The sequence below is a fragment of the Asterias rubens genome, chromosome 19 (assembly GCF_902459465.1).
Source record: "Asterias rubens chromosome 19, eAstRub1.3, whole genome shotgun sequence".
Taxonomy (NCBI): Eukaryota; Metazoa; Echinodermata; class Asteroidea; order Forcipulatida; family Asteriidae; genus Asterias; species Asterias rubens.
The window spans coordinates 11,597,097-11,609,189 of NC_047080.1; the positions used below are offsets into that span (position 1 = coordinate 11,597,097).

At 40.9% G+C, this 12,093-nt stretch overlaps 1 protein-coding gene across 1 annotated transcript; it reads right to left on the reverse strand.

The window, feature by feature from the left end:
* Positions 1-978: 978 nt before the first annotated feature.
* Positions 979-7,058, reverse strand: LOC117303261 (microfibril-associated glycoprotein 4-like). The gene is made up of 5 exons (XM_033787417.1): positions 6,759-7,058; positions 3,482-3,808; positions 2,994-3,121; positions 2,010-2,295; positions 979-1,773 (listed from the first exon to the last, which is right to left on the reverse strand). Exons 2-5 carry the CDS (start codon positions 3,762-3,764, stop codon positions 1,475-1,477), a joined length of 996 nt encoding a protein of 331 aa, XP_033643308.1. The 5' UTR covers positions 3,765-3,808; positions 6,759-7,058; the 3' UTR covers positions 979-1,474.
* Positions 7,059-12,093: the final 5,035 nt, after the last annotated feature.

Genomic DNA, 12,093 nt, shown 5'->3' on the forward strand with positions numbered 1-12,093 from the left:
GACTCAACTGGGATCGAAACTTCGAGCCCCCAATAAATAATGCTAAGGGGAAGTCGAGGTACTTCATTTCTCTAATGTATCAATTGAACGCAATTCTGATACACCATTTGATTCCTCATACGTATGAGTATAAGCACATTGCGTTGATTACCTCACAATTCTCATCTCGCTCTCTTGCATCCACCCTGCCTCATTTCAATGGGAGACGTTGGACGCTAGGTGGCAGCAGACTTAACGGGTAAATTTCACAGACATAAAGAACCCATAATGTCCATGGTAAATTTCCATTGTTTATGTTGCTCTGAGCACGCGGAAATGTCCAAGACCCATAGACCTTTTCGCAAATACCATTGCGCAAGCACTTACTGTTGAATGAGGTGCATTGTGGGATAGATATGGATCAAATTCGATCAAATTTTATCACCAGCCAGACCACAATGCACCTAATTCCAAGCTTTACGCGCGCGCCCCAGTAATAATTGCGAAAAGGTCTATACATGTTAAGTCTGCTGCCACCTCTTGTCACAAAAGTACCCCATTGTGCCAATGAGATGTAGGTGCCAGATGATTCTATCATAATAATTACCAGACATGGGAATTAATTGTTGTATTACTTTGTTTTCGTATAGTTACGTTTTGAACTGTGATATTTTGTCAAAAACCTTTGGAACAATAATAAAGAACAGAATGTAAATATAATGATGTTTGGTCTGATTCATCTTGTATATATATATTTTTTTAAGGCAAAGGTAAAAATAAATTACTTGTAATTGATTTGTTCAATAGAGCTTAACGACAAAAATAGTGCAATCTTCATAAATATGATAATAAGACCAGGGTTGTTAGGTATGCGGAGGGGGGGGGGGTGTCAACGCGCATTATGTCTGCCCGGGCCCTTCGCCTTCGGATGACGGCCTTGGACCACGCGATGGAAATTGCCTGTCCGGGGCAAACTGTTGGGGCGCCCTGCAGGGTAAATCATCAAAATTGCTACTGATAACTCAAAACAAAACGGAGGCGAGATCGTAATAATATTTTGCGATCAAACCGATAAGGCTATTTTACTGTCTCAAATTTTAACTTTAAATCATTAAGATTATGGAATTAATGTCTGATTGCTGAAAGAAGTAGTCACCAGTAGTCTTAAAACCACAATCTCCATAACGAACAACCACTGGAAGCTGCCTTTGTGACATGAGATGCTGTCCTCCCTCCGGAGATTCTGGTCGCCCCCCCCCCCCCCAACCCTTACGGCAAATAATGTGATACAAAACCTTTTCTGACAGCGCCCTCTATTGAGTCCTCCTCCTCTAGCCCATGTGAATTTCCCATGTTAATCGGCGACACTCAGTCAATGGAAAATAAACATTATTTTGTTCCAATGTTCAATCATGTAAATTTACTGTTCACTTGAATTATTGAAATAATTTGCAGGTGCTTAAATTGAGATGAATCCATCAAATACATCTTGTACTTATTGAAGAATCTCCGGCTCTCTGCGCAGTTTCATCTCTGTCCCCTTGAGGGAATACTGCCTTGGTTCCCTACCATGCCCGGTGTACGTAGTCCAGCTCACCCCCTGGTCAGTCCCTGGTGTGAAGGCCCCGTAGGGTCCGCCTCGCTGGAGATATGGGCCGTTAGGGTTGGCTGTGTGGCAGTAGTTGAACCAGAAGCCACCCCTCATCCATTCAGCACAGTTACCGCCAGATGCCTCGTCGTTGTCCCGGTCGATAGTGGTGAAGTCCATGCCTGTTTGATATGCCAATCCATCCCCTATGTAAAATACAGATGGAAATTAATTAATAGTTACGGTCGGCACTTGAGTTCTTGTTTTCGATTGGCACCCTGAGTTCTTGCTGCATCAGCTGATAGATCATCGGCCACCAAGCTCCTAGCCCTTTTCGAAACCACGGCTTCAGCTTTGGATTCAACGCGCCAAGCCATCCTGAGCCGAATGTAGAGCCGAACTCGTGGTTTCGAAAAGGGCCTACATACTGAAAATAATTTACCTGCTGTCGATGACTCGTCAAAGTCCTCAGCAGTCAGAGTGTAAAGATCTCCAGTTACGGTGAATGTGTTATACTTTGAGAACGCTTTCAAATCAGCCCAGTCGGTGACTTCAGCTCGCAGCACAACGTTCCCGCCCAAACTTCCAAGAGACTTCTTAGGCTTAGTAAGGATTCGCAGGTTGTTGTTACCCAGCCAGAACTCAGTGCTAAGATTACCGAAGCCCTGGGCGTACTCGTCCCATGTTTTCTCGAATGATTGAAGCCCATCCCGGCGACGCTGAAAAACCTTGAGAAGAAAGCACAGAAATAAATACATTTCCCTTTTAAGAATAACATAGAAGACGAAACCATCATCAGTAGGGCAGATGTTTAGACACGGTTTTAAAAGTGATCTAGAATAAGGACACTTCAAAAATTGTTGTCTTTTTACACAAGTCATATTATTGTAATTATGTTAACAAACTTGCTACAATTTTAGCAAGCTTGGGGCCAGTGCTGTTAAATTGCTCTGGCGTGAATAGGGGGCTTTGGTCTCAATCTATTACAACCATCTCTGCTGCTACATATTAAAGACTTTTTCTAACGGTGAGCCATTATTCTACTCCTTGAAAGTACATAAAACAATGTTTCCCATACCTTCTAATTCGTAAAACAAAAACCAAAAAAACAAAAGGACCAGAACATTCTGAATATTGTTAACACTAGGTCACATTGACCCTGATTCGCTCACAGGGAAACTGAACCATTTCCAAGTCAGGCTGACCCGAGAAGTGGTTTAAAAAAAACTCGGATTTTGCGTCAGTGTGACAAATTTCTGGGTCATATTGACACAGATTATGGGTTGTACTGACGCAGATGTCAACTGAGCCTGACGGGACCCAGATCTGATCAGTATGACCTCTAAGTTTTTTATAAGGAGGTAGTTGGTGGGGGAGGGGGGGGGGGCAGTGGAGGGGGAGGTGATGGGTAGATGTCTATACATACAATCCAGCCTCCACCATCTGTGACTTGGTCGCAGTACACCTTCATTGGTTCCATTACTTCGGGATATTCTGGGTAGATGTCGTACACGCCACTCTCTCTGAAGCCCTCGCTCAATAGAGATTGACAATCTGGGGGAAAACAATTTTCATTTTGTAATAATCTGTCCAGGGATAAAGTATTTTACAATGTATTTTATTTGTAAATATTCATAAATTACTGTTAACATAACATGCATTTGTTATTATTGAAAGTAATGCAATTTGAACATATTTTTATGAAACTTGCGCACAAAAAAAATTAACTTGTGCTCAACCCCTACGAAACATTCACTGCGAGGGCAGGCCAGTGACGTCAATATTCGCGTCGTATCGCAATCGCATTCGCAAAAAGTATGAACCGGGCTTTAAGGAAACCAGAAACTGACAAAATCGGACACTTAACTTATCAAAACAAAACAATGAACCGAGAGATAATAAAATGTTGTATACTTTTGTAGTAAACGGTAGTTGCGGGTTCGGGGTCGAGTTCCTCTGACTCCAGTAGCTCCACAATAGCCTCCAGTTTGACTTGCACACGACTCAGTGCCTTCTGTCTCTCCGCAACCTTGGTGTACTGGGCAACCTTCACGGCATTCTCAATCAGACTTAGCACTCCCTGTGATATCTTACTCTCCACCAACTGATGCTCGTGGGAAGAGCCGCCTTTCTCTTTTTCATGTCCACCGTGGAGGCCGACGACACATGCAAACAATACCAGCAATGCGTACTTCATACTGTGTTCGTACACTTTGAATTGTTGAGAAAATCTGAAAAAATCTGCAGTGGAGAAATTACCGATAAGTCATAAAACAATAGAAAGAAAGATTTGTTTGTAAAACTGAAATTAGGGAGGTTTAGCTGCACTTTCTGCGTCAGAAAATGTCGTTAAAATCTCACGTTTTTAGCAAGGTACGGACGTGTGCGCGCGCGCAGACGTCATACGTGAGCATGAAATAAGCCCAAAGTGGCGACGTCACACACAACAACTTGACTTTTTGACGTCCACGTCATAGAGTTATATAACTCTATGTGTTCAAGTTCACGTATTTGCTCGCGTGACGTCACGTGCAGCTACAACTCACTTTTATATAAATTTTACACCGTGATTTCCACTGCGAAACGCAAACAGGTGCAGCAAGGTATTACTGATAACAGGCACGGTGCATATGCTCTTTTACAGTTTTCAAACACTCATTATAGATTTTCAAACGTAGGGCAGTGCAAAATGTTTGCAGAAAAACACCTGTTGCGTCTTAAATTCATTTCAATTCGACTCAATTCAATTCAATTCAATTCAATTCAATTCAATTCAGATGCATATTTTAACAGTTTTATGACAAATAACGACAAGTGCGCATGTAATTATTTTGTATCTTGTTCATTTTCACAAGACGAGAGCGAAGACCATCAACTTACCTTGTCAGAGTACCTAACTGCGAATGTGGATATCAGACCGTATCATGTTACCATGATTATTTCTTATCTTTTAACCACGTGATCTCGAAAACACATAGTCAATATTGTAAGAGTCAAAGTCTAATTGTTGATGTTTTATCTTGTTTTTGGGCAAATACCTTTTGATCCTTGAATCTGTACTTAATATAATTATGTTATCTCCACCAAACGGGCTACCGCAAAACATCTTGTTTTCTGCTGAAACTATGCACTAATACAAGCATTCACTTTGGCGCAGTGTTATCTAAAAATGCTGCAGATTGATCTTTGTAAGGGAAAAGTATACGTTTATAATAGATATTGACATGAATCACTCTCCCAACAGCGACCTCATTTCCTTCATTTAAAAATGGACACTCAATAAGTGACCAAAGGCTGCATGCAAGATTTAAAGATTATAAGAGTCAAAGTGCAATTGTTGCTGTTTTATCTTGTTTTTGGGCAAATAGCTTTTGATCCTTGAATCTGTACTTAATATAATTATGTTATCTCCACCAAACGGGCTACCGCAAAACACCTTGTTCTCTGCTGAAACTATGCACTAATACAAGCATTCACTTTGGCGCAGTGTTATCTAAAAATGCTGCAGATTGATCTTTGTAAGGGAAAAGTATACGTTTATAATAGACATTGACATGAATCACTCTCCCAACAGCGACCTCATTTCCTTCATTTAAAAATGGACACTCAATAAGTGACCAAAGGCTGCATGCGAGATTTAAAGATCCACAGTTTTTTTAGCATGTCAATTGTTTCTGTTATTGTTTTCCTTGAATGTTTTAATCTTTAAATCAGCTCTAGACTAGTGCCCTTCTGGACTTTATCTCCAAAGCGACAGCCGCAAAAGACCCGTCCCTGATCCATTGTTTACATAGTAATGTTAGACAGAATGGTACAAACTTTCCATATTTCAGTGTGGTGTTGTCCCCTGGCTGGCATAGTTACCCCCCCCCCCCCAAAAAAAAAAAACAACAACCCGCCCGCCCAGCCTCAATTCAATTCAATTCAATAAACATTTATTTCGGTATTGTCCTCACATGGTATAATACATCATTGGTTTTTCATAAATATAAATAGTGGCAGTTGTAAATGTAACCCGGAAAATGGGTACACTTAGAAAATAAATGAATAAAACTAATAAAGCTAGAGGGATTGCAGTGACGACCGAAGATCTAAATGACGAGTCGCAGATTTTCCTTAAATAACTGGGGCAAGTACACTAAATTTTGCACTGAAACAACACTATGAACTTTTAATTAAACTTTGACCACTGATGTTCGAACAATCCAGAAGAATTTACTTTAAGCCAGAGCAAATGTTAACTCCAGATTAAACTCAAAAATACAAAATATAAAAAAAAGTCAAAACCCAACACAGCACTAATAGCGAATTACTCTCTAAGCACAATCAGAACAAATAATGAATAGCCTGTAAATACAAAGAACAAAATGTAAAAGAAATGATTAAAGATCAGTTTACAAATAAACATTAACAAAATATGCATTTCCAATTATACTATGCACCGTACACTCTTCCTGTACAAAACTATACTGAGAAAACTTAAGAGAAAATCATCTCTCCAAGACACCTCAAAAATCTAAATAACAAAGGAACTGTTTACTGTGGCAGGGGATTAAGTAATAAAACCAGCCATAAACTTGAAGAAGCTACACAACCCTATGGAACTCATTAGGTATGCAAATCCCCAAAATAAACATCCTGAGAAGAATGAGAAATGCACAGGCAACATGGTCCAAAAGAAAAATCAGGTTTCTACATAAAAAACACAGCATCAAACCTCTGTTTAAAGTTAGTATAAAACAGTCCTAAGAAAAGTCAGTCAAGTAAATCCAGACTAATATCATACAGAAATTCCTCTTCATTATCAACTTATCCCAAAACCATTGACACAGTAAATAAAATCCAGTCACAAGTGTTAACACTTGATGCAAAAGTTTGGTCAAGGTACTGATTAAAGTGCCTCCAAACTAAACAAGGAAAATGACATAAAAACACTGGTCTTTAGCAAAGTGACTTTAGGAATAATAATTAGTTTCAAAAAGTTTCATAACCTTCAACAGTAACCTTTATGCAATGTGAACAAAGCTTCACTTAGTTGAAATAAACTTTATTTGGAAACCTACCAAAGGCAAAAAAAATAGTTTCCATACTCTAAAAGGTTTATCTCAACAAAAACAAAAATAATGCACAAAAGGTAAATATGTACATAGAATAGACATTGCATAAAATAAGTAAAGAAATGAAAACTCACCAGAATTATTGAGCACACAGGGAAATACAGGAACTTGATGTCCAAACTTTTAAGAATTTTGGAGGACACAAGAGGAAACTTGAAATTGGATCTGTCCTCAACGCTGTATCGCTGCTCACTGACCCACACTAGCACATGTGGCCAGTGGAACACAAAGCAATAGACTGGTGCGCCTCGCATCATTAATTAAGTAAAGAGTAAACTAAGTCAAGGAACTATGCAGGGGTGCCACTCCTATAAAATCAGTAACTTTAGGGGAACCACTTTGGCAAAAATCCCATTGCAATAAGGATCAATAAAAACAAATTTAAATTTCACTCCTCTACACACGCCCATTCTTGAAAACCTTGTTGTCCTCAACAATTAAAAAAAACAATCTAAAGGGAAATACATCTGGGAAGTACGTCGTCTTTCGGTTTCATCAGGCTTCATCAAGATACCTCATAGGTGGGCGGATGATCCTCTTGGGTCGGCTGGTGTCCCACATCTCGTCAACAGAACTGGAGTTCACTGAAGAGAGTTCAACATCACTGAAGTCCTCTGGAGGGGGAACTACATCAGTCATACTAGGGTGATGAAGGATTAAGTCGTCTCGGAACCCCAAAGGTGGTTCCATGGTAACGTCCATACCAGAAGATTGAAGAGGTGTGTCAGCATTGGATATCTCCTGCTCAAGTGGAACTTCGAAAGGGCAAAGGGATATCAGGTTGCGGTGGACCGTCCTCTCCTTTTGCGTTTCCAACTGCTTCAAAGTGTATACTGGAATACCATCGAGCTTCTTTACAACCAAGTAAGGAGTATCTTCCCATCGGTCTTTCAGCTTACACTTTCCTCTCGGTGTTAGATTAAGCACGAGCACCAGATCTCCTACTTGAAGTTCACGCTCACTAACCTTCTTGTTATAGGCGCCGGTCTGCTTCAGGCGTGCCTTATCTGCATTTGTCTCTGCCAAATTGAACGCCGTTGTCATTTCTTCCTTCAGCATTTTGACGAAAGAGTTGTAATCACGATGAATGTGTTGTATGTCCTCTCCTTGGCAAGGGAAAATCACGTCCACTGGCAGCTTAGGTTCCCTCATAAACATCAGGAAGAAGGGCGAGTAGCCTGTCGAAACATGTTGGCTGCAATTGTAGGCATGTGTCAAAATTTCAACGTGCGATGCCCAATTCACCTTCTTCCCTGGATCAAGGGTGCCGAGCATCGATAAAAGAGTTCGGTTAAACCTTTCTGTCATTCCGTTGCCTTGGGGATGGTAGGGCGTTGTCTTGCTCTTGGACACTCCCATAACTGCACAAAATTGACGGATTACTTCAGACTCAAAACATTTCCCTTGGTCGGAATGCAGTCGCTCTGGAATACCGAAGTTCGAAATGTATCTCTCCCACAATACTCGTGCCACCGTCGTCGCTTTCTGGTTTCTTGTTGGGTATGCTTTGGCATAACGAGTGAAGTGGTCCGTTACAACCAGTAAGTGTTCATACCCGCCAGCCGACTTCTCAAGACTTCTCAAGATGCAGACTAGTTCTCCTGGACGACTTGTACGAATACTCTGCAACCCAGCGCTCCGTCTTCCTTCTGGACGTTTACGCAAAGTGCAACGTTCACAGGTTTGTATGTAATTCTTCACGTCACAGTATGCACCAGGCCAGTAGAAACGTTTCCTCACTGATCGTAGAGTCTTCTGGAATCCAAGGTGTCCCATCTCGTCATGGAGTTTCTTCAGGATTGTCTTATGTAGTGACCGAGGTAGAACTGGGATGTAATGTACGTCATTACCTTCTCTGTTTTCAGTCCCCCCTTTTCCTGAAGATGGTCCCATGAACGAAGCAGTCTCTGAACATCTTTTTCTTCACGGTTGGTTTGTCTTTGACTCAACTTGCTACGTCTGGTTGTTTTGAGATGTAGTACGCGACTGATACCTTCATCTTCCTGTTGAGCTTTCCGAAGTTTCCCGTCATCTTGAATAGTACTGGTTCCATACATGTACTTCTCTGATGAAGCATTGTCATGTTCAGAAGTCTCTTTAGATTGCGGGGATGTTGGTTTATCAGTTACAGATTGTCTTTGGCGGTCCGTCTCTGTCGATACATCATGGGTCGAAAAAGTAGCTTGCACGTGGACCTCAACTTCTTCTGTTGTCTGCTTTTCCACGGAGCCATTCTCGGTTGCGTCCAGATGCATGTTACTTCTGTTCTAGTAATTCTTGAAAGTGCATCAGCATTTGCGTTATTCTTTCCTGGACGATACAGTATGTCTAATTCGAAAAGAGATAGGTCATTTACCCACCGTTGACTATGAGCGTCCAGTTTAGCACTCTTCAATACATAGGTCATAGGATTATTGTCGGTTACCGCTGTTACCTTATGTCCGTACAGATAATCTCGAAATTTAGTAGTCAGGGCCCAATGTAATGCTCGAAACTCTAGCTTGTGTGCTGGATATTTCTTCTCGGCTGAAGAGAGAGTGCGGCTCGCATATGCCACTACACGTTCACGGCCATCCTGTTGTTGGGTAAGCACTGCACCAAGGCCTTCAAGAGATGCATCAGTCTGTATGACGAAAGGAAGATCATAATCAGCATATGCTAAGATATGAGCTGATGTTAACTTGGATATTAACGTCTGAAATGCAACACCACACTCGTCCGTCCAGACAAACAGTGGGTCTCGAGTTCCACGTTTCCCCCCAATGAGGCCGAAGAGAGGACGCGCTACCTTTGCATAGCCTTGGATAAACTTCCGATAATAGCCAGTTATCCCAAGGAAACTCCTGACATCCTTCTTTGATTTGGGAATCGGCCAATTTTGTACAGCTGCTATTTTCTCAGGGTTTGTAGAAATACCGTCTGCCGAAACAATATGACCCAGATATTGTACACTGCTCTTCAGGAAGTGACACTTGGAGGGTTTAAGCTTGAGGTTATGCTGTCTTAATCGGTCAAACACTTGGCTTAGTCGAGTCATATGTTCTTCAATCGTCGAGCTGTAGATGATGACATCATCGAGGTAGAGCAGGACACTTTCAAAATTCATGCCGCTGAATACATTCGACATCAAGCGTTGAAATGTGGCGGGTGCGTTGACAAGTCCAAATGGCGTTCTGGTAAACTCGTACAGGCCCATCGGGGTAGTGAAAGCTGTTTTTGGCTGGTCCTTTTCAGCAACACCAACTTGGTGATAGCCAGAGGTCAAATCTAAGCAAGAAAAATACTTAGCTTTTCCCAAAGCATCCAGCGCTTCTTCGATCCGAGGTAGAGGATATGCATCTCGAATTGTTCTGGAGTTCAGCTTTCGGTAATCGACACACAGTCGAATGCTCCCATCCTTCTTTCGGACGATCACCACTGGAGAAGCGAATGAGCTCTGACTTGGTTTGATGACATTTTCCTTCTCAAGATCCTTAATGTGCTTCTGGACCTCTTGTGTAGAGGAGTGAAATTTAACTTTGTTTTTATTGATCCTTATTGCAATGGGATTTTTGCCAAAGTGGTTCCCCTAAAGTTACTGATTTTATAGGAGTGGCACCCCTGCATAGTTCCTTGACTTAGTTTACTCTTTACTTAATTAATGATGCGAGGCGCACCAGTCTATTGCTTTGTGTTCCACTGGCCACAGTTATAAGGCCGTGTCCGAAACGGCGACTTAGGCTACAGCTACGGCTAGATCGCGCGCGTCTGCCTATTCTTCAACACTGGTAGACGCGCTGATCTAGACGTAGCTGTAGCCGAAGTCGTCGTTTCGGACACGGCCAAATCAGAAGGGCAAAACTTAGGATTGGGTGAAGCCTTGGCTGGGTGAAGCCTTGGCTTTTGTACCCTAACCTATTGACAGACTAACAAAACAATAAGACTCACAAGACAAGGGACTACAAGGACATACGAACAAATGTAGGTGTATCAACAATATACCAAAAGTAAGCCATGAAATAATTATAACGAATATGCTTGTTTGTTTGTTTGTTTGTTTATTAGACAATCTCCACAGAATTCTATAAAATACAACAATTGGACAAAAACAGATAAAAAATACAAGGGAAAAGACATTTGAATCTGAGGAATTGTCGAGGATAACACAAAAAAGCTAAAATAAGCTTATTTCCATTGTGGTCCTCTATACAAAATAAAAATGCAGAAACACTGAAGACACATTAAAATACAAGTATAAAACTGTGACTAGAAAATTGCACATGAAATAAAACAAATGAAATAGGCGACCAAGACACCCAACAACAAACAAATTGATTTGTGTCACCTGGCCCGGCCACTGTGTCACCACGAGTACTGTTCTAATGAAAAAAAGAATAAATTAACCGACTACAAACAATGCATCCTCCTGGAGCTGCAACTTATCAAAGTAATGCAGTTTGAGAGTTTTTTTAAATTTGGCTAGGGATGAATTTGTGTTCCGGAGCATGATGGGAAGTTTATTCCATAACTTTGCCCCAGAAACTCGGAAGGAGTGTTGACCATAACTGTGATGATGGGGAATATCAAAAGAAAAGTGATTTGATCGGGTGTTATAGAAGCGAGTACTACTTGTCAGTTGAAAAAAATCTTTAAAATAATCCGGAGCCAAGGAAGTCAAGATACGAAATATACTACATAGTTTCAATTGATCAATCCGGTTCTGGACTGGGAGCCAACCAACTTGTTTGAAATGATCTACCGTTAAGTGAGTCCTTGGCTTCAGATTAAGAACAAATCTAGTCAACTTGTTTTGGGAAGTCTGTAATTTGGTTTTAGTGTGTTTAGTTAAGCTATCATACCAAAATGAAGAACAGTAATCATAGTGACACAGAACCAGAGCCGATGCCAACAGTTTTCTGATCGAGCTATCAAAAAATTTGGCCTTACGGTACAGAAATTTCAGTCTGCCGTTAGCCCTGCTTATTACCTTGGCAGCCATCATTTCGCCACTAAGTGCCTGATCAAGTTCAGCACCAAGGTACTTAACTGTAGACTTAGATTTAATCTTAGTACTATCATTACAGAGAATATTCAAATCACAACATGTTTTTAATCGACGTTTTTGACCAAAAAGAATACTTTCACATTTTCCGAGATTCAAGGATAATTTGTTGTCAGCCATCCAATCACAGACAGATTTCAATTCCGTTGTCAACATTTTTCCAATAATACCTGTGTTGTTTCCAGAAACAATAAGAGCAGCGTCATCAGCATACATTAATAATCTACAATTATTTACAGCCGTCTCCAAATCATTAATATAAATTAGAAACAATTGGGGTCCGAGGACAGACCCCTGTGGGACACCACATGTAATAGTTTGTAAACTAGATTCAGTACCAGAGATAGAAACCAGCTGCTTTCTTTCAG

Excerpts from the sequence above, each read along its gene's own strand:
- LOC117303261 (XM_033787417.1), bottom strand. The coding sequence starts at position 3,764 with ATGAAGTACGCATTGCTGGTATTGTTTGCATGTGTCGTCGGCCTCCAC. Across the intron at positions 2,296-2,993 it reads CAGATGGTGGAGGCTGGATT|GTTTTTCAGCGTCGCCGGGA; the intron begins GTATGTATAGAC and ends TTTCTTCTCAAG. Across the intron at positions 1,774-2,009 it reads TGACGAGTCATCGACAGCAG|GGGATGGATTGGCATATCAA; the intron begins GTAAATTATTTT and ends TATTTTACATAG.